The 21,073-nt window shown below is 48.2% G+C and overlaps 1 protein-coding gene across 2 annotated transcripts; it reads left to right on the top strand.

Moving 5' to 3' along the window:
- Nucleotides 1-3,701: 3,701 nt before the first annotated feature.
- CLEC11A (C-type lectin domain containing 11A) lies at nucleotides 3,702-6,072 on the top strand. 2 transcript variants are annotated; one of them, XM_045531039.1, is made up of 4 exons: nucleotides 3,702-4,019; nucleotides 4,245-4,440; nucleotides 4,751-4,942; nucleotides 5,418-6,072. In XM_045531039.1, exons 1-4 carry the CDS (start codon nucleotides 3,873-3,875, stop codon nucleotides 5,861-5,863), a joined length of 981 nt encoding a protein of 326 aa, XP_045386995.1. In that variant the 5' UTR covers nucleotides 3,702-3,872; the 3' UTR covers nucleotides 5,864-6,072. The 2 variants fall into 2 exon arrangements, with proteins under 2 accessions (XP_045386995.1, XP_045386994.1); XM_045531038.1 differs by having other exon boundaries at nucleotides 3,702-4,440.
- Nucleotides 6,073-21,073: the final 15,001 nt, after the last annotated feature.

Genomic DNA, 21,073 nt, shown 5'->3' with positions numbered 1-21,073 from the left:
CCATCCGCAGAGCGCCCCCCCTTCCGCCGCGGCCGCCGCGCCCCTCCTCGCCCGCCCCCGGCTCGGTCCGGCCGGCTCCGGGCGCCGCGTCTCCGCCTGCTCTTCCTCCTCCTCTTCCTCAGGCCGCCGCCGCCGCCGCCGCCGCCCGCTCCGCGCCTCCTCTGCCACCCTTCTCGCTCTCTCGCTCTCGCTGTCTCTCCCTCACCCTGTCTCTCTCTCCCTCCCTCTCTCCCTCCCTCCCCTCCCTCCGCCCTCTCCCCTCCCTCCGGGAGCCGGCAGAGGAGACATCGCCCCTCCCCGCGCCCCCAAACCTCGCCCATCCCCCCCCACCGCCGGCTCCGCCCCCTACCCCTTCCCTCCCCCACCACTCTTCTCCACCTCCAGGTCCCCAAATCCTGACTCCACCCTTGCTTGCTCTCGTACCCCAGTGAAGGGGTCCGGCCCCTCTAAGGGTTGCTCACACACACCCCAGGACTGCCCCTCCCAGAGAGCTCCCCACCCCCTCTACACACCGTGGGGTGCAATAAGTGTTGCCAGACTCTACACCCCCAAAGTGGATTGTGAGGACTGTAGATTTCTGTCCTGTCCCCCCAAACACACACACACACACACACACACACACACACACACACACCCCTTCCACCTAAGCACAGGGGCAGGGGACACGTGGACACTCCTGGGACAGGCCCACCTTCTCCTGAGACACAGTTGCACAGAGTCACCAGCTGGCACAGCACCTGCAGACATCCCCACACATACACACTCTCCAGGGCATGCACACCCGGACACAGTGCACCTGGGGGCACATGACCAAGTATGTGTCACACCCCTGCGCCAGGACATACACGCAGCACAGTGCACGGATCTGCCTACCACAGAGGAGCGTGCAGGCAGGTATGCGTGCTCAGGCCTTACAACCCTGAAATGGGGACACCCCCCTGTAGGGAGATGTGTGCATGCCTTCCCACCACACTCACCCCACCTCACTGTCCATCACACTGGTACGCACACAACTGTGTAGATGCACAACAGCGCGCCAGAGTGCCCCTCCAAGACGGTGATGGCTGGCATTCCTTGAGCATCTCCTATGTGCCAGGCTCAGGGACACTTGCTGTTCCTGTTTTTCCACAGGGGGAAACTGAGGCATGGAGAGGCTAAGTAACTTGGCCAAGGTCAACCAGCTGTCAAGAGGTGGTGTCAAGGATTGGGGATGCGTAGGCTGGCTTCAAAGTCTTCCCTCAGCCACTGTTATGCACTATGGGCACCCCCAGAGTTGCATATCCTTGTTCACACATGCTCAACCATCTCCTCAGAGCTCACACACACGTGTGTGCACATGCACATGTGGCCAGCTGTGTGCAGACAGCTCACTCATGCCTGGAACACATCCACAGCGATGGGGCGGATCCCATAGGGCAGCAGTCAGTCCAGGCTTCCACCCTCTCCCAGTTCCAACAGCACCTCCAGGGCCTCCAGCCAAGCACAGGCACCTGCAGGGGGCAGTTCTAAGCAGTCTCTGGGTTCACCTCAGCCTCTGGGTCCAGCTGCAGGCTCTCCAGGGTATCCTGGTATGAGCTGGAGCAGGTGCTCGCCCAGCCTGGGGTGGCCCCTATCTTGATACACACCCACCAGCCCAGGTGGTGAGCAGCTGGGCCTGGAGAGAGAACAGCTGCCCGTGTTGGTGCCAGCAGTGACAGAGGCTGTGCACCCCTCTACAGTTTACAAGGCCTTTCCCAACCTATGCATTATCCCTTGAGGTCTCTGTGCCCTGGAGCAGGGCCCCCGGGCCTCTGATGGGCACCTGAGAGGCCTGAGCAGCCTGCCCAAGGTCACACTGCCCTCTATGTACCAGGCTTTCTTAGAAAACAGAAGGCTGGATGTGTTGATTTCCAAGGCCCCTCCTGGGGCTCTGGGCAGCCGAGGGCAGATATCCTGCTCTTGCTTGGAGCCAGAAGCCTTGGCTAGCTGCCTCCACGCTGGTGACCTCCAGCAGGCTACACTGTCCCCTCTCAGAGCCTCGGTTTCCTCCTTTGCAGAGCGGGCCCAGTGATCCCTGGCTGGTGAGCTCCATGCTTGTTGGCACAACCAGCCAGGCCTAGGCTGGAAAAGCCCTGCATGACTCACGGGCCTGGCATAGAGGGGCATGACATGGCCTCCTGCTTCCCTGGCCTCCGAGCCACTGTCCCACTCCCCTCACCACCTGCAGCCTGGCTGCGCCTAAACACAGAGGTCAAGCCCCCAGGCCTTTGGCCAAGGCATTGCCTGCTACCTCCTTACTCATACGAGATTGATTGGGCACCTACTATGCGCTGGAGGGCCTGGTTCTAGCTCTGGGAATACAGCAGTGCAGAAGAATCCTGCCTCCATCGGCGGAGGCCAGACATAAACAAATAAGATCATGCCCATCTTGAATATACCAAAAAGATAAAATGGGGCATTTTGATAAAGTAACTTGTGGAACAGAAGCTTCTTTAGGAAAGGTGGCTGGGGAAGGCCTCTTGGAGCTGTGATCTCAATAATGAGAAGGAGCTAGGGAAGAACCTTCTAGAAGGAGGAGAGGGCTAGTGCAAAGGCTCTGAGGGTGCAACGAGCTTAGCATTCAGGGAACAGCAAAGAGGCCTGGGGGAGAGGGGAGGGGGTGAGGTTGCAGAGCTGCAAGGGGTTCTTCCCTCCCAGCCCTGAGCCGTGCTGGCTGAGGGCAGGTTTTGGCTTCCCTCCTGCTTGTGATGGGAAGGTGGAGGAGCAGGGGAGTGGGGAGTGATGTGATCTGATTTATGGTTTGGAAGAATTGCTCTGGCTGCTGCGGCAAGCAGCGGGATTGGAGGGGCTCAGGAGAAAGAAGGAGGGGGAGGGCAGGGAGCCGGCGACTGCAGTGGTCCAGGCTGGGATGAGGCAGCTCACTGAATGCTCAGAGCTCTCTGTGCACCCAGCCGGGCACCTGTCTATTCCACCTCCTTGAGAAACCTTCCCTGACCACTCTTCCCCACTGCCCACCCTCTACCTGCCTCCCTCACCCTGGGGGACTATCTGGCTGCTGGTCTGCAAGAAGCTGGAATGCCCAGTGTCATGCTGCCCAGGGCCCCACCTGCAGAAGGATTCTAGCAAAGTGGTGCCAATGAATCCTGGAGCCCCACCTTCCAGGGTTGTGCACACAGTACACACATGTTCTTCACATGTGTCCCCAAAGACACAGGCACACACACTCACTTGCATCTCCAGGCCAGGGCTTGGAATGTGGGATGGGTGATCTGGGGACAGGAGGCACCCTGCAGCCTGAGAGTGGTAGAAGAATCTCTCCTCTATCAGGGCGCATGGGCCATGGTAGCCACAGGGTAATAACAACCTCAGCAAGACCCTGAGGTCTGCCTCCTCCTTAGGAATGGCTGGGGCAGGGGGCAGGGGGCCTTGGAGAAGGGAGCAGGGCTGAGCCCGAGCACCCCACCATTGCCCAGTTGGTCCTGAGGAAGTTTCTGGGTCGAGGGACATGTTGTCCCCAGGATCTGTTGGAGAGCCGGCTCCATTCTCTTCCTGACCATCCAAGCTTTGGGCCACGGCAGAAGGAACAAGCCGGGCGGAAGTGAGCTCTGGAAAGTGGAAAGAGGGGCGTGTGTGAGAAGACCCAAGGCGGGATCCAGGCTTTGGAACGTTGGAGGTTTCCGGCCACAAAGGCAGGGCCTCGGGGGAGCCAAGAGGGGCGGGGAGAGACACACACAGAAGAGCAGAGGAGACAAGAGTGGGGAAGAGAGGGACAGGAAGAGAGAAACTGAGAGAGCAAGGAACCAGGGGGCTAGTGATCTGCACACAGGGCAGGGGGTGCTTGCCAGTCCCCGGAGACCACCTCCCGCCCCAGAAATCAAGACATCTGCGACCTTATGCAGGCAGCCTGGCTTTTCGGGGCCTTGGTGATCCCCCAGCTCTTGGGCTTTGGCCATGGGGCTCGGGGAGCCGAGCGGGAGTGGGAGGGAGGCTGGGGAGGCGCCCAGGAGGAGGAGCGGGAGAGGGAGGCCCTGATGTTGAAGGTGAGCTGTGGAGTGGGAACTCTAAGGGCGAACCCGGAGTTTGGGAGGGGGTGTTTCAGGATCAGGGAAACGGGCAAGGGGGAACGATGGGGACAGGTTCAGAGGACGGGGGTGATGGGTTCAGAGAGAGGACTCAGGCGGCAAAGAGTGAGTTTAGAGTTGGAGGGGGGAGCGCGGGGCGTCTCGGGAGGCAAGCTGGGGCAGACCACCCCTCCCCGACCCCAGTATTTGCAGGAAGCCCTGGGGCTGCAGGCTGGGAGGGGGGATGAGAATCCAGAGAATCCTGTCGGGACCGAGGAAGGCAAAGGGACCTGGGAGACTGAAGAGGACCAGGAGGAGGAAGAGGAGGAGGAAGCAACGGCAACCCCCTCCTCCAGCCCCAGCCCTTCTCCCACCCCTGAGGACACCGTCACTTATATCCGTGAGTAACCAGAAGTCCCACCCTGACCCCAGACCTCCGCAGTCACTTTCACAAAAATGAATCGTCAGTTCACTGCCGAGTGGCCTTTCAGTTGCCCAACGTCCAACCCCGAGCACCCCCATCCCTAGGAGTCCCAGGTCTCGGGCCTCGACTTCCAAGAGCCAGGGCCAGTGGACCCCACCTTCCGGGAGTCCCAGGTCCCCTCCCCCAACCCCGCCCTCAGGAGCCCTAGGTCCCGGTTCCCCTATGTCCTCGGGTCCCCCAGCTGCGCCCAGCCTCCCCCTCTAGCGCCAGCCCTGTCTGTCCTCAGTGGGCCGCCTGGCCGGCCTGGACGCAGGCCTGCACCAGCTGCACGTCCGTCTGCACGCGCTGGACACTCGCGTCGTCGAGCTGACCCGGGGGCTGCGGCAGCTGCGGGAGGCGGCGGGCGACACCCGCGACGCTGTGCAAGCCCTGCAGGAGGCGCAGCGCCGCGCCGAGCGCGAGCACGGCCGCTTGGAGGGTGAGTCCGCGCTGCGCCGGGCGGGAAAAATGGGACGATCTGGGCCAGGTGGGGGGCCGGTGAGAGGACCGGCCCCCGAGAGATCTGAGAAGAGGTGAGGACCCTGGGTGTCGGAGGCGGGAGCGGCCCTGGCAAGCCGGGTGTGTTGGCGCGGGGGGAGGTGAGCTGGCGGGGAGGGTGAACGCGGGAGGCAGCGCGGGCGGTGGGCAAGCCACCCCTCTGGCTCACAGCCGCGCGGACCCAGCTCGGGCTGCGCCACGCCCCCTACAGTCCCGCCCCGACAGTCTGGCCCCGCCCCCGGCGGGCCTGATTCTCCGCCTCATTGCTCCCTGCGGTTCTGACCCCGCCTCCTCCCGGCCCGCCCCTCGGAGGCCCTGACTCCGCCTCCTTCCCGCCTCGCGACGTCCTGGCCCCTCCTTCTCCCCGCCCCCGAAGGCCATAAGCCCGCCTCCTTCTCGCCCCGCCCCGCCCGCAGGCTGCCTCAAGGGGCTGCGGCTTGGCCACAAATGTTTCCTGCTCTCGCGCGACTTCGAGGCTCAGGCGGCGGCGCAGGCGCGGTGCGTGGCGCGGGGCGGGAGTCTGGCGCAGCCGGCCGACCGCCAACAGATGGAAGCGCTCACTCGCTACCTGCGCGGGGCGCTCGCTCCCTACAACTGGCCGGTTTGGCTGGGCGTGCACGACCGGCGTGCCGAGGGCCTCTACCTCTTCGAAAACGGCCAGCGCGTGTCCTTCTTTGCCTGGCACCGCGCGCCCCGCCCCGAGCCGGGCGCCCGGCCCAGCGCTGCGCCGCACCCGCTCAGCCCCGACCAGCCCAACGGCGGCGCGCTGGAGAACTGCGTGGCGCAGGCTTCTGATGACGGGTCCTGGTGGGATCACGACTGCGAGAGGCGCCTCTACTACGTCTGCGAGTACCCCTTCTAGCCGGGCCGGTTCCCTGGCTCTCCCACCACGGCCGGCCTTTGACTGCGCCGTGCACCCTCCACCCTCCGAGAACGCCCTTCCTTCCCTGTCCCCGGGCTGGGTGCTCCTGGGAGGCTCCTGCGGGGCCGGGACCCCTCCGCGGCCTTTGCCTGAAGCGGCGGGCACGAGGCTAGGTCCGCCCGGTGCCAATAAAGCCTTGTGGAATCAGACTTGAGGGGCAGTGGAAGCGCTCTTGGCCTTTAACTCGCCGCAGGGAAAGCTAGGAAGGGCCAGACCTTGGCCTTTGGGTGCCTGTCCTCTACTGCTTTTACAGGTATTTGAGCCCCAGAGTCAGAGTGATGGAGAACACATGTGCATATGTATACATGGTCATCTGCTCCTGCACGCTAATGCCCGGAGTACACACGTGCACACACTGCAGACACCTCCATCTTCATGGTTCCCCATCTCACGGCCTTTGAGACCCAGGGCCTGTCATTCATTATTCCAGGCCTTGGCCTTGGTCCTGGTCAAAGAGATCTGGGAAACACAAAGGAACTAAAGGCTCTGACAAGTCCTGCAAGAAAGAACCCATATAATTTTGTTTAGTATGTCCCAAAGTTGTTTCCCTAGGTGGTACCGTTTCATGTAACATCAGGCCCTGGTCTGAGGTGAGAGACCCTCTACTCCTTTTCCTCTCCCTCACCCCCAGGGGCACATGTGGAGACACAAACTTAAGGACCCACCCAACGTTGAAGCTTATGCTCTATCCCAATACTCCCTCCTTTACTTCCTGCCTGTGAGACCATGAGCCAGTCTCTTCCCCTCTCTGAGCCTGTTTCCTCATCTGGCCATGGGCACAGTTACCCCCTACTTTGTGTGGCTCTTGGGATGTTCAGGTGAGGCCAGGAAAATGTGCATTTCGGAAATGGTTGAACGTGAGCCACACGCTCCCTCCCTCACCATTTTCCATATTTTTATTCCCTGGAGGCAGTGAAGACACCAAGGAGTCGGCCAGTCTGGGCCTCAGCATCGCAGACAGCGCTATTTGAGGGAGAGGGTCTTCTTTGGAAATCACCCCAGTGCCTCCCCTGGTGTTGGCATCATGGAGCCCAGGAATGGGGGATGTGACCCTATCTGTCCTTACATCTTTGCCCCTTCCTCTCCCTCAACTGGGGCACCACCACCAAAGTGTCACCATTGGATCCACCCGTGGGAGGAGCTAGTCATCCGTGTCATCTCCAGAAGAGATCACCCACCCTTGTCCCTTCGGGAGTCATTTCTCAGTTCCCCAGCCTCATAGGAAGTACCGGGTTCAGAGGCGGGGGCAGTTGCGGCCTGCTGTCAGTAGGGCTTCAATCAGAGGCACCGAAGACCTTGCTTAAAATTCTTTCTACTCTGAGCTTCAGTTTCTCCGGGGTGGGGTGGGCAGCAGGATATCTCATAGCCAACCAGAGAGTGGATTAGGCAGGCACTGATGAGTACCTCCTATTTCGTGGAAGGGTACCCCTTTCTCACAGAGCTTCCCTTCTGGAAAGTGTGTGGGTGAGGCAGCATGATGGTTACCTGCCTGGATTCTGCAGCCATATGATCGAGGTTCTACTCCTACCTCAGCCACTTACCTACTGGGTAGGTAAGAGAAATAACTTTGCCGTTTCCCAGTGTCCCGTATGTACAATGGACATAATAATACCTATTTCCTAGAATAAAGCCAGACACAGAGGGGTCTTTGCCAAACCCAGATCTGTGCCTCACTCAGCAATTCAACCGCCCCTTCCCCTCTGCAGGCTCTCTCCCGATGTTGTGCCTTTGCACGTGCAAAGATCCCCGTCCTCCCTCCCCTTCTCTGTGGGGGTGATCACCCACTTCCAAGAATCGGCTAACATGTCACCGCAAACAGCCTTTCCCCCGACCTCGCAGGGTTAGGGTCCCCTTTGGTGTCTCAAAACTGCTGGCTCCTCTCCTGACCCAGCCCTGATCAGCCAGTCTGGGGGACACCTGGGTGGGGATGGGGGGGGCAGGACTGCTTATGACCAACTCTGTGTCTTGGCACACCTGGCACATGGGGGCCCTTTGAATGAAAATGCCTATGTGGGATCAAGTTGGGGACCCTGAGATGCGTCGGATCTCTGCTGCTTTTTCTTTCTGGCCTCCCCGAGGCTGGGGTCAGGCACCTCCTCTGGTTTCCCGCAGGGTCTGGAGCTTTCCGCATCACTTTCGGTGCCACCGCCTGGTCAATGTATGCCTCCCTGACAGGGCCCCGGGCTACCATACCAAGCCCAGCGACAGAGTTGTGGGTATGCAAAGAGGTCCAAAGTGGGGAGTGGAGAGCGTCTGCAAAGACTGTTTATGCACCAGAACAGCACGCCTGTACGCGGCATTCGTGCTGATTCCTGACCCGCAGTCTGCGTGTAGGAAACAAACCTACCCTCTCCTCTAGGAAGCCTGCTCAGGCCTCCTGTGGGCCAGAAATTCCCAATACTCTTCCCCTGGCTTTCCGCGGAGCGCCTGAGGTTTGCGAGGCCAGAGCGTGAACCATGGGAGGCCTCAGCAGCTGACTGGAATCGATGTTAAGGGACCCCAGGAAAGTAGTAGAGGAAGGGCGGGAGGCTTGCAATGAGCCAGCGCGGAGGAAGAACCAGCGGCCGCACGGACTTGCAGGACTGCAAATCCCAGGAGGCCGAGTTGCAGGAGGCCTCCCACCGCCTCCCCAGAACCAAGTCTTTCTGCAGTCATCGAGTGACTCACCAAGTCCTCCCGCAAGCCCCACCCCCTCCTGCCACGTGGGATTCGCCTACATTTCCCATAAGCCTGAAAGACCACGCCCCTCTCAATGAGGTCAGAGAATGGCAGTGTCCAATCAGAGATCAGACCCCTCCTCTCCATGCCTCGAGGTATTTTGGGAAATGTAGTCCGGTCGCGTGTGCACGGGTAGGAAAACCGAAGCCTCCTAGTCCTTAACATTCGCTTACACATCAACATTCTCTTACGCTGTAATCGGCACTCTGATCTTACAGACAAGTTTTTCAAAACACGTGTGGATTCCTATGAGTAGATCATAACCATTTTTTAAAAAGTGAAATAAAGTCATATAAAATATCAGTATGTGTAGAACATGGAAAGAAATATTTTTCAACATTTAGGCATTTGAGTATGTACTGAATTAGAAAATGAAATTTGATGTAAAATTTCTTCCTTTTAAGTTTGAACGCTGGTTCAAACCAACCTAGTTTCTTACAAAACAACAAAAAACAAAGCCAAAACTTTTTATTTGAAAATAATTTAAAACTTTTTGATAACCTGTGCAAATATAAATACTGTAGTACATACACATACTCTTTATCCAGATTTGTTCATTGTTAACGGTTTACCCCATTTTGGCTTTATCCATATATCCATCCACCCACTCCCCCATCCATCCTAGCCCGATCACCAGGGACAAAACCCAAATCATATTTGTTGACCCATTGCAATGAGAGAGACCGCACCCCAGAGGAGGAGCTGTGATTGAGTTATAGGATTTAGGAGCCGAGAGAAATTTGAGTGAAACTTAAGTGAAACAGTCTTTTGACAGGTTCAGAACAAAGCAGGAATGTGTATAAGTGAGTCAACATCAGGTCTGAACTGCAAAGTGGACCCAGGATCTTGTTTCCTTGGAAACTACAATGTTAATATAAAAGTGGCGTGTTGTGCCCAGAAACTATTTAAAGCTCTGCACCAGGGCTGGAAATCGAGGTTTCTTATGTGTCAAAAGTGGCTGAGATCTTCCAGGCAAGAAAAATTAGGCTGTTTCATTCTTATGGATATACTTTCAAACAGCCAAGTTTCCAACAGTCTATAATTTTAGAGATCAGGGATTCTCAGTGAGTAAAATGGCATTAGCCACTCACAAAGGGGATTGTTAGGATGCATTACAGTTGCTTCACATCCCTGGGTGAAATGTTTCCTGGCAACGTTGCAGCTGGCTTTACCTGGGTCTGTAGGTGGATGGCAGGGAAGATTTTTACAGTATTAGCTGGTTTTAGTTCCTCAATATACACACATATTTCCTGGGGCATGTAAGGGTTATTTACACACACCATGGCCCTTCACCCCTCCATTGCTCAGTTTGTATTTCCTAAGAATAGAGATATTCTCTAACATAACCACAGTAATCAACCTCAGTAAATGTAACATTTATGCAATACTTTTATCTACTGGTGGTATTCCAATTTTGCCAGGTGACCCAATGATGTCTTTTATAGCACTTCCCTCTCCAGTTCAGGATCCAGTCTGGGGTCAGGCATTGCATTTAGTTGTCATGTCTCTTTAGCCTCTTTTAATCTGGAATATTTCCATATTTATGATATTGATATTTTGGAAGAGCAACGCCTCGCTCTTTTAAGAATAGAAATTCCACAATTTGAATTTGTCTAATGTTTCCTCATGATGATTAGTTTCAGGTTATATATTCTCCACCACAATATGTGAGGTGAGGTTTGTTCTGCTGTGAAGGTATCCCATCTGGATACAGTCAATGTCCAATTGTCCCTCATCTGTGATATTAGCTTTTATCACCCAGCTGAGGTGATATCCAATTCCTACACTGTATAATTCTCCTTTGTAATTAATAAGCAGTCTCTGGGCAGACACTTTAATATCAGGCAAATATCTGGCTCCTCAGCAAAATTTCCCAGATTTAGCATTCATTGATGATTCTTCCCTTATCCCATATATACCATAATGGTTGCAAAATGATGATTTTCCAGTGCTGGTATCACCTCCACATTTGCCGGTCAACACTCAGCATTCTATTATAAGCAAAAGTCCATCTCTTTCCCCTCATTTGGCCATTTATCATGAAACAGACTCATGAATTCCTATTTTTTCCATGGTTATAGTTTTATTACCCATCTTTTTTTTTTTTAAAGCACTTCCTTGACTTTGTGGCATAATAAGATTTCCAGGCTAATCTGTACTTCATCTTTTGTCTGTCTCAACCCTGAAATCAGACATTTCCCCCAAGAGCCCTGGGTCCTTTTAGTGGGGAGTGGTATTAGAGACCAAGATCTGGGTGCTAGGTGTGCTCAGTGCCCTTGAGCTATGTTTGCTTCTTGGTCTTTTTAGCAGACAGAGCAACCTGTTTGCTTTACAGAGATGGGAGGACTGAGGCTGTGACAGGGGTCTGTACACAGGGATGCTTTCAGCAAAACACTCTAAGCCAAATGGCTCAAATACTTATTGGTTAAAGCAATTCGGGATGGAGAAGGCAATCACATTCGCCAGGCAGACACCCATCTGGGGAGTAGGAGGCCCCAAAACTTTCCCACTGAAACTGGACCCAAGAATATCTGTTACAGAAGGAGAGGAGGAAGCCAGATGTGCAAAAGGACTTTAAGGAATTCATGAGCACCCTGGGTCTGAGGAACTGATTAATGACCTTAATTTTTTTTTTAAGTAAAGGATGAGTTCAGAAGCAATTCAGAGAATTCAGTGGCACAAGTACCAGCAAATATCAAGTGTTTGGAGATCTCCGTGTGGCCATACTTCCTCTTCTTACAAGGATACTGTTCAGATTGGATTAGGGCCCACCCTAATGGTCTCATTTAACCTTAATCACCTCTTTGGAGAGCCTGTCTCCAGATACAGTCACATTCTGAGGCATTAGGGGTTAGGGCTTCAACACACAAATTTTGGGGGGACACAATTCAGCCCATCACCGTATCTTACTGTATGTCGTCTACAACTTGCTTTTTAAAGGCAAACCTTACTAAGATTTGTTCCTGTTGGTGCCTGTAGCTATCGTTTGTGCATTTTCACTGTGGTATGGTATGAAAATGATAAAAAATGCAGGGAGAAATTGATGAAATGGATTTGGGAAGAAAAGAAGATTAACAAAACCGAAAGCTATTTTAATGTTTGAAAAAGTTACTAAGATAGTCTGGCTTGGCAAAACCAATCAAGAAAAAAGGGAGAGGCTGGAAATAAAATACAAACTGTAAAATGGTGAATAATTATAGCCAGGGCAGAGATATAAAAAGTAATGAAATTATATTATGGCTAACTTTGTGCTAACATTTAAAAGCCTTGATGAAGTGGTTCAATTACTAGAAGAATATAAAATGCTAAAATGACACAAAATTAGAGAATTCGAATAAGCCAGTAAGTATTCAAGTATTTGAAGTTATATTCGAAGATTCCCCTCTCCCCAAAAAAACCCCAGGCACAGATGGTTTTCTAGGCAAGTGATACCAAACATTCAAGGAATGTTTAATTCCTGTCTTATATGAATTATTCCAGAAAATAGCTGGAAAATTATATAATAGCTGCTCCAGGCTAATGCAATGTTGATTCCAAAACCAGGTAAGAACAAGAAATAAAACTTATAGGTTTATTTCATTTGTGAATGAAGATGCAAAAGTCCTAAATCAAATAATTATTAAATCCAACGTATCATAATTCATCACAAACAAGTAAGATTTAGCCCCCTAATGTAAAGATGGTTCAAAAAAATTTTTTTTAAATCATTCCGTGTAAATCACCATATCAATAGATCAAGGTAGAAAATATAATGACTTTAATTAATGTGAAAAATAGTTTGATAAGGCTGTATATCTATTTATGATTAAAAATTAAAACAGCAAACTAAGAAAAAAAGAGAATTTTCTTAACTTCATAAAACTTCCAGCAAAACCCATGGAACTTTTGGATGCCTTTTCTTTTAGGTTAAGAACAGACTAGGCTATTGCTTTACCTAGGATGTAAGTTCTGAGTAATGCTTTATTGAAACAGAAAAAGAAATAAGAGGTATAAAGCCTAGAAGGGAATTGAGAAAGCTGCTATTATTTGAACATGATATAATTGTGTACCTGGTAAAACCAATAAATCAACGGACAAACTATTAGAACAAATAATACGACATATCAACAAGGTCTCTGGTTACGAGATTAGCCTATAGAAATCATTATACAAATGACAAACAAACATAAAATATTAAAAATACCGTACACAATCCCACCAAAAGGCAGAAATCCTTTAGAAATTAGCAAAGAAGAATACACAAGATTCTGTCAAGAAAACTTAATCTCTAATAAAGAAACTTAGGGATGATCTGATTAAAAACAAAGACATTCTCTGCTCATGGTGGGGATGGTTATTAAATATTATACAGATGTCAATACCTCACAAATAATTTGTAGATTTAATACCATTGAAAGCAGATTTCCACTTGTTTTTATTTTAACAGCTTGAGATTCACATAAAATACAATTCACACATTTAGAATGTACAATTTAATGGTTCTTAGTGTATTCACAGTTGATTTTAGAACATTTTCATCATCTCAAAAAGAAACCCTGCACTTTTTAGCTCTCGTCCCTCTACCTCCCCAGTTTCCCCCACTCTGCCCCAAGCCTAAGAAATCACTAATCTACTTTTTGTCTCTACAGATTTGCCTATCAGGAACATTTTATATGAATGGAATCATACACTCTGTGGTCTTTTGTGCTTGGCTTCTTTCACTTTACCTAATGTTTTCAAGGTTCATCCATGCTGTAGCATTTATTAGTACTTCATTCCTTTTTTTTTTTTTTTTTTTTTTTTGAGACAGAGTCTCGCTCTGTTGCCCAGGCTAGAGTGAGTGCCGTGGCGTCAGCCTAGCTCACAGCAACCTCAAACTCCTGGGCTTAAGCGATCCTTCTGCCTCAGCCTCCCGGGTAGCTGGGACTACAGGCATGCGCCACCACGCCCGGCTAATTTTTCCTATATATATTTTTTAGTTGGCCAGATAATTTCTTTCTATTTTTAGTAGAGATGGGGGTCTCGCTCTTGCTCAGGCTGGTCTCGAACTCCTGACCTTGAGCGATCCACCCGCCTCGGCCTCCTAGAGTGCTAGGATTACAGGCATGAGCCACCGTGCCCGGCCTCATTCCTTTTTGTGGCCAAATAACATTCCATTGTATGGATAGACCAGATTTTGTTTATCCATTCATCTGTTGATGGAAATTTGAGTTGCTTTCACCTTTTGGCTATTATGAATAATGTTGCTATGAACAAGTTACAAGTTTTTGTGTGGACATATGCATTCCTTTCTTTTGGGTATGTACCTAGGAATAGAATTGCTGGATCATATGGTAACTCTATATTTAAGTTTTTGAGGAACTGCCAGACTGTTTTCCAAAGTGGCTGCACTATTTTACATTTCCACCAGCAATATATGAAAGTTCCAACTTCTCCATATCCTTGCCAACACTTGTTATTATCTGAATTTTTATTCTGGCCATCCTATTGGGTGTGAGGTGGTATCCCATCGTGGTTTTTATTTGCATTTACATAATGACTAATGGTGTTAATATTGTCATGTGCTTTTTGGCCATTTGTATATCTTCTTTGGAAAATGTCTATTCAGATCATTTGCCCATTTTAAAATTGGGTTATTTGTCTTTTTATTACTGAGTTGTAAGGGTTCTTTATATATTCTATTTTTTTTTTTTTTGAGTTGCTGTTTTAGGGGTTATGACATACATTTTAGTTTGTGAGAATCAGTTTCAGACTTATACTAGCTTAATTTCGGTGAGATATAGAATGATTATTCCTGTGTAGCTCTATTTCCTTTCCTCTCTTATTGTGGTATTATTGCTATACACATTAATATTACAAGCCCAACAATACACTGTTATAATTATTACTTTACCATCTGTCATGATTTCCTTAACCCAATAACAGCAAAAATATATTTGCAATAAAATATATTGCAAACATATCACATTTATATATGTTATAGGCCCAACAATAAATTACATACATATTATTTTATACAATTGCTTTTAAAATCTGTTATGAGAAGAAAGGAGATAAACATGCCTTTTAACTGTCTTTTGCAGTTACAAAATTACCTTTACCAGTATTCTCTGTTTTGTGTAAATGTGGATTTGCATTTCTGCTTTCATGTGAATCTGCATTTCTTGCTTTCAGTCTAAAGAACTTTCTTTAGTTTTTTTTTTTTTCCCCACGTCTCCCTCTGTTGTCCTGGGTAGAGTGTAGGGATATCATCATAGCTCATTGCAACTTCAAACTCCTGGGCTCAAGTAATCCTCCTGCCTCAGCCTCCGGGGTAGCTGGGACTACAGGTGTGCACCACTGTGCCTGGCTAATTTTTTTGATTTTTGGTAGAGATGGGGTCTGGCTCTTGCTCAGGCTGGTCTCGAACTCCTGACCTCGAGCGATCCTCCTGCCTCAGTCTCCCGAAGTGCTAGGATTATATGCATGAACCATCATGCTCGGCCATTCCTTTAGTATTTCTTATAAGGTGAGTCAGCGAACAACAAATTCTGTTTTTGTCTATCTGGTAATGTCTTTAATTCACCTTCTCTTTTGAAAGAAAGTTTTGCTGGATATAGGATTCATGGTTGACAGTTTTATTTTTTGAGCACTTTGAAAATGTTATCCCCCTGCCTTCTAGTCTCCATTTTTTCTGTTGGGAAGTCAGCTGTTAATCGGATTTAGTTTCCCCTGTATGTGAAAAGCCATTTTTCTCTTTCTGCTGCCAAGATTTTCTCCTTGTCTCTGACTTTCAGCATTTTCACTATAATGTGTCTGATTGAGGATCTCTACATTTATCCTACTTTCAGTTTGTTAAGCTTCCTGGATGTATAGGTTAATGTAATAAATTTGAGAAGTTTTCAGCCATTATTTTTTCAAGTTAATTTTCTTCATCTTTCTATCTTCTCCTTCTGGTAATTATACATATATTGGTCATTTACTGATGCCAATAACAGCAATAGTTATTGCTGCACTTTAGCCTGGGCACCAGAGTGAGACCCTGTCTCAAAAAAAAAATTATTCAATCAACAAACATGTATTGAAAACCTACCATGTGCCAGGCACTGTGCCAATGTTGGGGATAAAAGGGCAAATACACAGAGCCAGGCCCTGAATACAGGAAACTCTGAGTGCTGAGACAAATAGACATTAAACAAACACACTCACAAACAAATGTATTTGTTTTCAAATGGGGCTAAGTGTTCTGGAGTGAAGGAATCCAGGCTGATGAAAGTTGCAACAAAGGATATGGTGTCAGAGCCAGAGATTTGCTGAGGAAGTGACATCTGAGGTGAGATTTGAAGGATGATAGGAATTAAATAGGCAAAGAGGGAGGGAATAGTGTTCCAGATAGAGGGAATGGCATGTACAAAGGCCCCAAGGATAATATCTGCTTTTCTATAAGTATTAGGAATGACGGCCTTTTCTCCCTCAGATTTTGCTGAGATTTCTTTCACCAGCAGTTCAGAGTAGCTAAAATTTTGAAAACCAAGCACCAGAATTTCTTTAGTTAAAGCTAAGAAAAAACAGCAGACCTGAAAAGCTCAAAGTATAAATACAGGAAGGAAGTATTAAAAACGGATGATTAGCCAATGGAATATGAAACATAAAATGTTTTTATCTACAGAAGAAAGCCAAGAAGCCACCTTTGATAAGGCCCAATATTTTTTTAAAAATCAACTTTATTTGGATATAATTTACGTATAATAAAATCTGCCCATTTTAAATGCACAGTCATTGAGGTTTTTATAGGTGTATACACCCGTACTATGATCAAGAAACAGGATATTTTTAGTCCTCAAAATTCCTTCAGACCCGAGGCTTCCATCTGCTGATCTGCTCTCTAACAGTATAAATTAGTTTTCCATTTTCTAGGGTTTCATATAAATGGAATCATACAATAGGCACTTTTCTTAGACTTACCAGAGCAAGCAATTGAAAATACAGAATGCCCAGCTAAATTTGAATTTCAGATACACAATGAATAATTTTTCAGAATTGCACAGGGCATATTTATACTAAAAATAAGTTGTTGCTTCTCTGAAATTAAGTTTAACTGGGCATCTTGTATTTCGTTTGCCCACCCTGACTCTTTTGAGTCTGGCTGGGGATGGGGTTTTGGAGATTTGTCCCCATGGTTGCAGATATCTGTAATGAGTTCCTGTTTGTTGCTGAGTAGTATTTCACTGCTGTCATTAATAGTATTGATTAGCAATATTCCATTCTCCTGTTGACAAACATTTGGGTTCTCCCAGTATGAGGATATAATGAATAAAGCTTTGAACACCCTAGGTCAACAGCTAACATCATCCTTTCCCTACAGATAATGCTGGTGCTTGTGAACTTGTGGTCCCTGACGATGTTTGCCACCAAGGTCCTGGGGACTTGAAAAGACTGTTTGGGGGAGATGGACATGTGAGTCTGCTCCTAAAAAGCTCTTTGGCCATCTCTAGCACACGGGGCCATCTCTCCTCTGTCTGCCCTCTCCCCTCCCCTCTCTCCCTTCACTTTCTATAATGTCCATGAAATTATTTAATATATGCAAAGCACTGAGAACTCGCAAATCATCAGCTCCCATTATTAATATTATTCACTCTGTAGAATGTGTTGGCTTCTCCATTTCACTGACTCTAAGACGCTCTATTTTTATAGGTGTACAAAGAAAGAACAGTTTATACCACCTGTAAGAGGCAACACAATTCTTTCTTATCACTTGGAATTTTTATTTCTTACTTATTGAAAGAGCTCTTATAGGTGTATTTATGGCAAGCCATAAAGGAAAATGTATGTAAAATAATGTATTCCCCCAATTTTTTCACAATTGAGGTCCTTTTCTTTGTTTAAGAAACCTCTTGGCTGGGGCCAGGTGTGGTGGCTCACACCTATAATTCCAACACTTTGGGAGGCTGAGGCCAGAGGATGGTGTGAGGTGAGGAGTTCAAGATCCACCTGGGCAACATAGCAAAACCACGTCTCTACAGAAAGTTAAAAACAATTAGCAGGTGGCCATGTGCCTGTATTCCTAGCTACTCAAGAGGCTGAGGTGGGAGAACCGCTTGGGCCCAGGAGTTCAAGGCTGCAGTGAACTATGATTGTTCCGTTGCACTCCAGCCTGGGCAACAGAGCAAGATGCCATCTCTTAGAAACAAACATATACACACACACACACACCCCATGTATATATACACGTATATATATATATTAATGCACCATTCTTAGTTCACAGGATGTACAAAAACAAGCAGTGGGGCATAGATAGAAACAGGGTCTCTAAGTGTATATTCAGGGAGGTAAAAGAAGAAAAAGGTTTTTAAAGGAAAAAATGAGGAGGATTACATAATTGCCTTGCAATCATTATCCTTGGCTACCAAGATTAATAATAAGAGTGATACAGCCTGAGGCTGGACAAACAGTTGTTGGGCAGATGTCCTCGTGGAAGTACTTTTCGTATATGGTTGCAGTAGCCTTTGTGCAAGGTTGTGGTTTTCGCAGAGTCTTTTATGATCATTTTTGTTATCAGGTATACAAGCCTGAGGACCCTTTCTTCATGGGTCTATTTGTCAGGGTTTTTGCAGCTCTATTTATCAGGGTTTTTTTTTAAATATTAGTGACTCTATTTTGAATGTGACAACTTTTACAATAAACAGTGCTACAAATAACACCTTTGGCGATAATGCTTCCCCCCTCCACCCCCGCTCCCCCATGTTTAGGTTTATTTCTTTGGTCTGGATTCCCACAAGTTGTCCCCCAAAAAGAAAAGATCTTGCCAAGTGAGGTGGCTCATGCCCATAACCCTAACACTTGGGAGGCTGGGGCAGGAGGATCACTTGAACCCAGGAGTTGGAGACCAGCGTGGGCAATAGCGAGACCCCATCTCCACAAAAAAAAAAAAAAAAAAAATTAGTCATGTGTGGTGGTGCACACCTGTAATCCCAGCTACTGTAGAGGCTGAGGCAGGAGGATCACTTGAGGCCAAGAGTTAAAAGCTGCAGTGGAGACTGCAGTGAGCTGTGATGATACCACTGCACTCCAGCCCAGGCAACAAAGCAAGACCCTGTCTCAAAAAATAAAAATAAAAATAAAAAAAGAAGAAGAAAGGAAAGACCTTGTCTTTGTCACCCAGAAGGATGTAAGAATCCTACAGTAGAGCAGCACAGATTCTGCCCCAGCCCTGTCCACCAGCTCCGGGGCTTCTTGCTAATATTTTTTGCTGGTTGTTGATTTATTGGATTGGATTTTGATTTTTGTGTGTGTGATAGAACGTCTTTCTGGAATGGTTGGCTATTTACTCTGTTTCCTCTTTTGTGAACTGTCTCTTCATGTGTTTTGCCCACTTGCCTCCTGGAATCCAACTCTTTGTTCCCTTTTCGGTGTGATTTACATGATAAGATTATTGACACTATTTTTGTCACAGGGGATATGAGGTTTTTTTCCAAGTCTATTTCTCGACTTATAATTTTAGTGCGAGCTGTGTTTTATACACAGAGCTTTTGAGTTTAAGGTTGTCAAATCTGTATTCTTAATAAGAGAAAAAAAATCGCTTAAGCATTTTTAAAATTAACACTAATTTGAATACAGCACAATTCACCCTTTTTCGGCGCAGTACTGAGGTTTTGGCAAATGGATACATCGTGTGACCACCACCCTGCCAAGACACAGAGCAGTTCCATTGCCCCGAATTCCCTCAAGCCCTGTTATAGTTCAAGTGCTTAAAATATAGGAAAGCTAAAAGAATGGACATGGTGAATAAGCAATTTTTATCTCCTGGTCGTTCTATGTTTTTTAATGTTGACCCCCATTTTTTTTTTCTTTCTTTCTTTGTGAATAAAACTAGCAATGCCAAGCGGGTGAAAAAATGCTAACCGAACTGCAATCGGTACTCAAAAAGTTCCCTTCCATCCTCTTTCTTCCCTCAGATAATGAGAATTGTTAACAGTTTTACATCTTCCTTTTGAGGATTTCACCTCTGCATTTTTTTTTTCACTCATTCATTTACGTACCAATCACATGGGGAATCAGGCTGGGTACACCTTCCAGCTGTGCGTGTTCCTATACACACACCATTTCTAGATCCTCTCTGACCGCATCCTCCTCACAATCTCCTCCCCTGGGGCTCAGGACAGCTAGAAGTGCCACCCTCTCCCATAACTAGAGAATATGAGTGACAACAACAATGAACTGTCCCCTCTGTACAGATGAGTCTGACTGAGAGAGCCCGGTGCCCAGGATGCTGTGTGGGGACGGGCTCTCTCACCCACCTCTGGCCGGTGGCATCTGCCCCTGCCTTCCTGGGGGTGTTTCAGGATAAATTCACAGCATCGTTTTTTTTTTAAGAGGCAGGGTCTCACTCTGTCACTCAGGCTGGAGTGCAGTGGCATCATCATAGCTCACTGCAACCTCAAACTCCTGGGCTCAAGCAATCCTCCCGCCTCAGCCTCCCTAGTAGCTGCGACTGCAAGCGCACACCATTATGCTTGGCTAATTTTTCTTATCTTTTTGTAGAGAAAGGGTCTTGCTCTGTTGCCCAGGCTGGTATCAAACTCCTGGCCTCAAATGATTCTCCCAACTCGGCCTCCCAAAGTGCTAGGATTGTAGGCGTGAGCCACCTTGCTCGGCCAGCAGTTTTTAAATGCACATTTGACCTACCAACTCCACTTTTAGGGATTTATCCTTTGGTGATATTTTCTCAATGGGCCAATAATCATGATGACTCACAGATAGTGCTTCCTGTCTTCCAGATACTCTGCTAAGAATTTCACATGGATGATGTCATTTAAACCTCGTGACAACATGCCTAGGTGGGTGCTATTATTATCTCCGTGTTACAGAGGAGGAAAAGGAGCTCAGAGAGGTTAGGTGACTTACCCATGGTCACCCAGCTAGCAGGCGGCAGGGCTGGGACCCTGAGCACTAAGATAAACAGTCGAGCCCTGGGCTGTCTGATGGTAGCCACAGGCCACATGTGAGTAAGGTACTGAGTTTTAAAAAAGAAACAGCTTTGTTAAGATATAATTTACATACCATACAAATTGCCCATTTAAAATGTAAAATTCGATGGTTTTTGGTATATTACATTATTCATTTAAAAAAATTATGTTAATGTATATGTGACACAAAATTTCCATGAAACTATTTTAAAATGTATAATTCAGCGGCATTAATTACATTCATAATGTTGTGTAACCATCCCCACTATCTATTTTTAAACTTTTTCATCTCCCCAAACAGAAACTCTGTACCCATTAAGCCCCTGTAGTCCCAGCTACTCGGGAAGCTGTTGCGGCAGAAGGATCTCGGTTGAGCCCAGGAATTCCAGGCTGCAGTGAGCTATGATGACGCCACTGCACTCCAGCCTGGGTGACAGAGCAAGATGCAGTCTCTAAAAAATAAATGGAAGGAAGGAAGGGAGGGAGGGAGGGAGGAAAGAAGGAA

This window comes from Lemur catta, chromosome 19 (genome assembly GCF_020740605.2).
Source record: "Lemur catta isolate mLemCat1 chromosome 19, mLemCat1.pri, whole genome shotgun sequence".
NCBI classification, from domain to species: Eukaryota; Metazoa; Chordata; class Mammalia; order Primates; family Lemuridae; genus Lemur; species Lemur catta.
Note: the sequence above shows the minus strand (reverse complement) of the source record. Positions and strands in the feature narration are given on the sequence as shown.

Excerpts from the sequence above, each read along its gene's own strand:
- CLEC11A (XM_045531038.1), top strand. The coding sequence starts at position 3,873 with ATGCAGGCAGCCTGGCTTTTCGGGGCCTTGGTGATCCCCCAGCTCTTG. Across the intron at positions 4,441-4,750 it reads GGACACCGTCACTTATATCC|TGGGCCGCCTGGCCGGCCTG; the intron begins GTGAGTAACCAG and ends GTCTGTCCTCAG. Across the intron at positions 4,943-5,417 it reads CGAGCACGGCCGCTTGGAGG|GCTGCCTCAAGGGGCTGCGG; the intron begins GTGAGTCCGCGC and ends CCCCGCCCGCAG.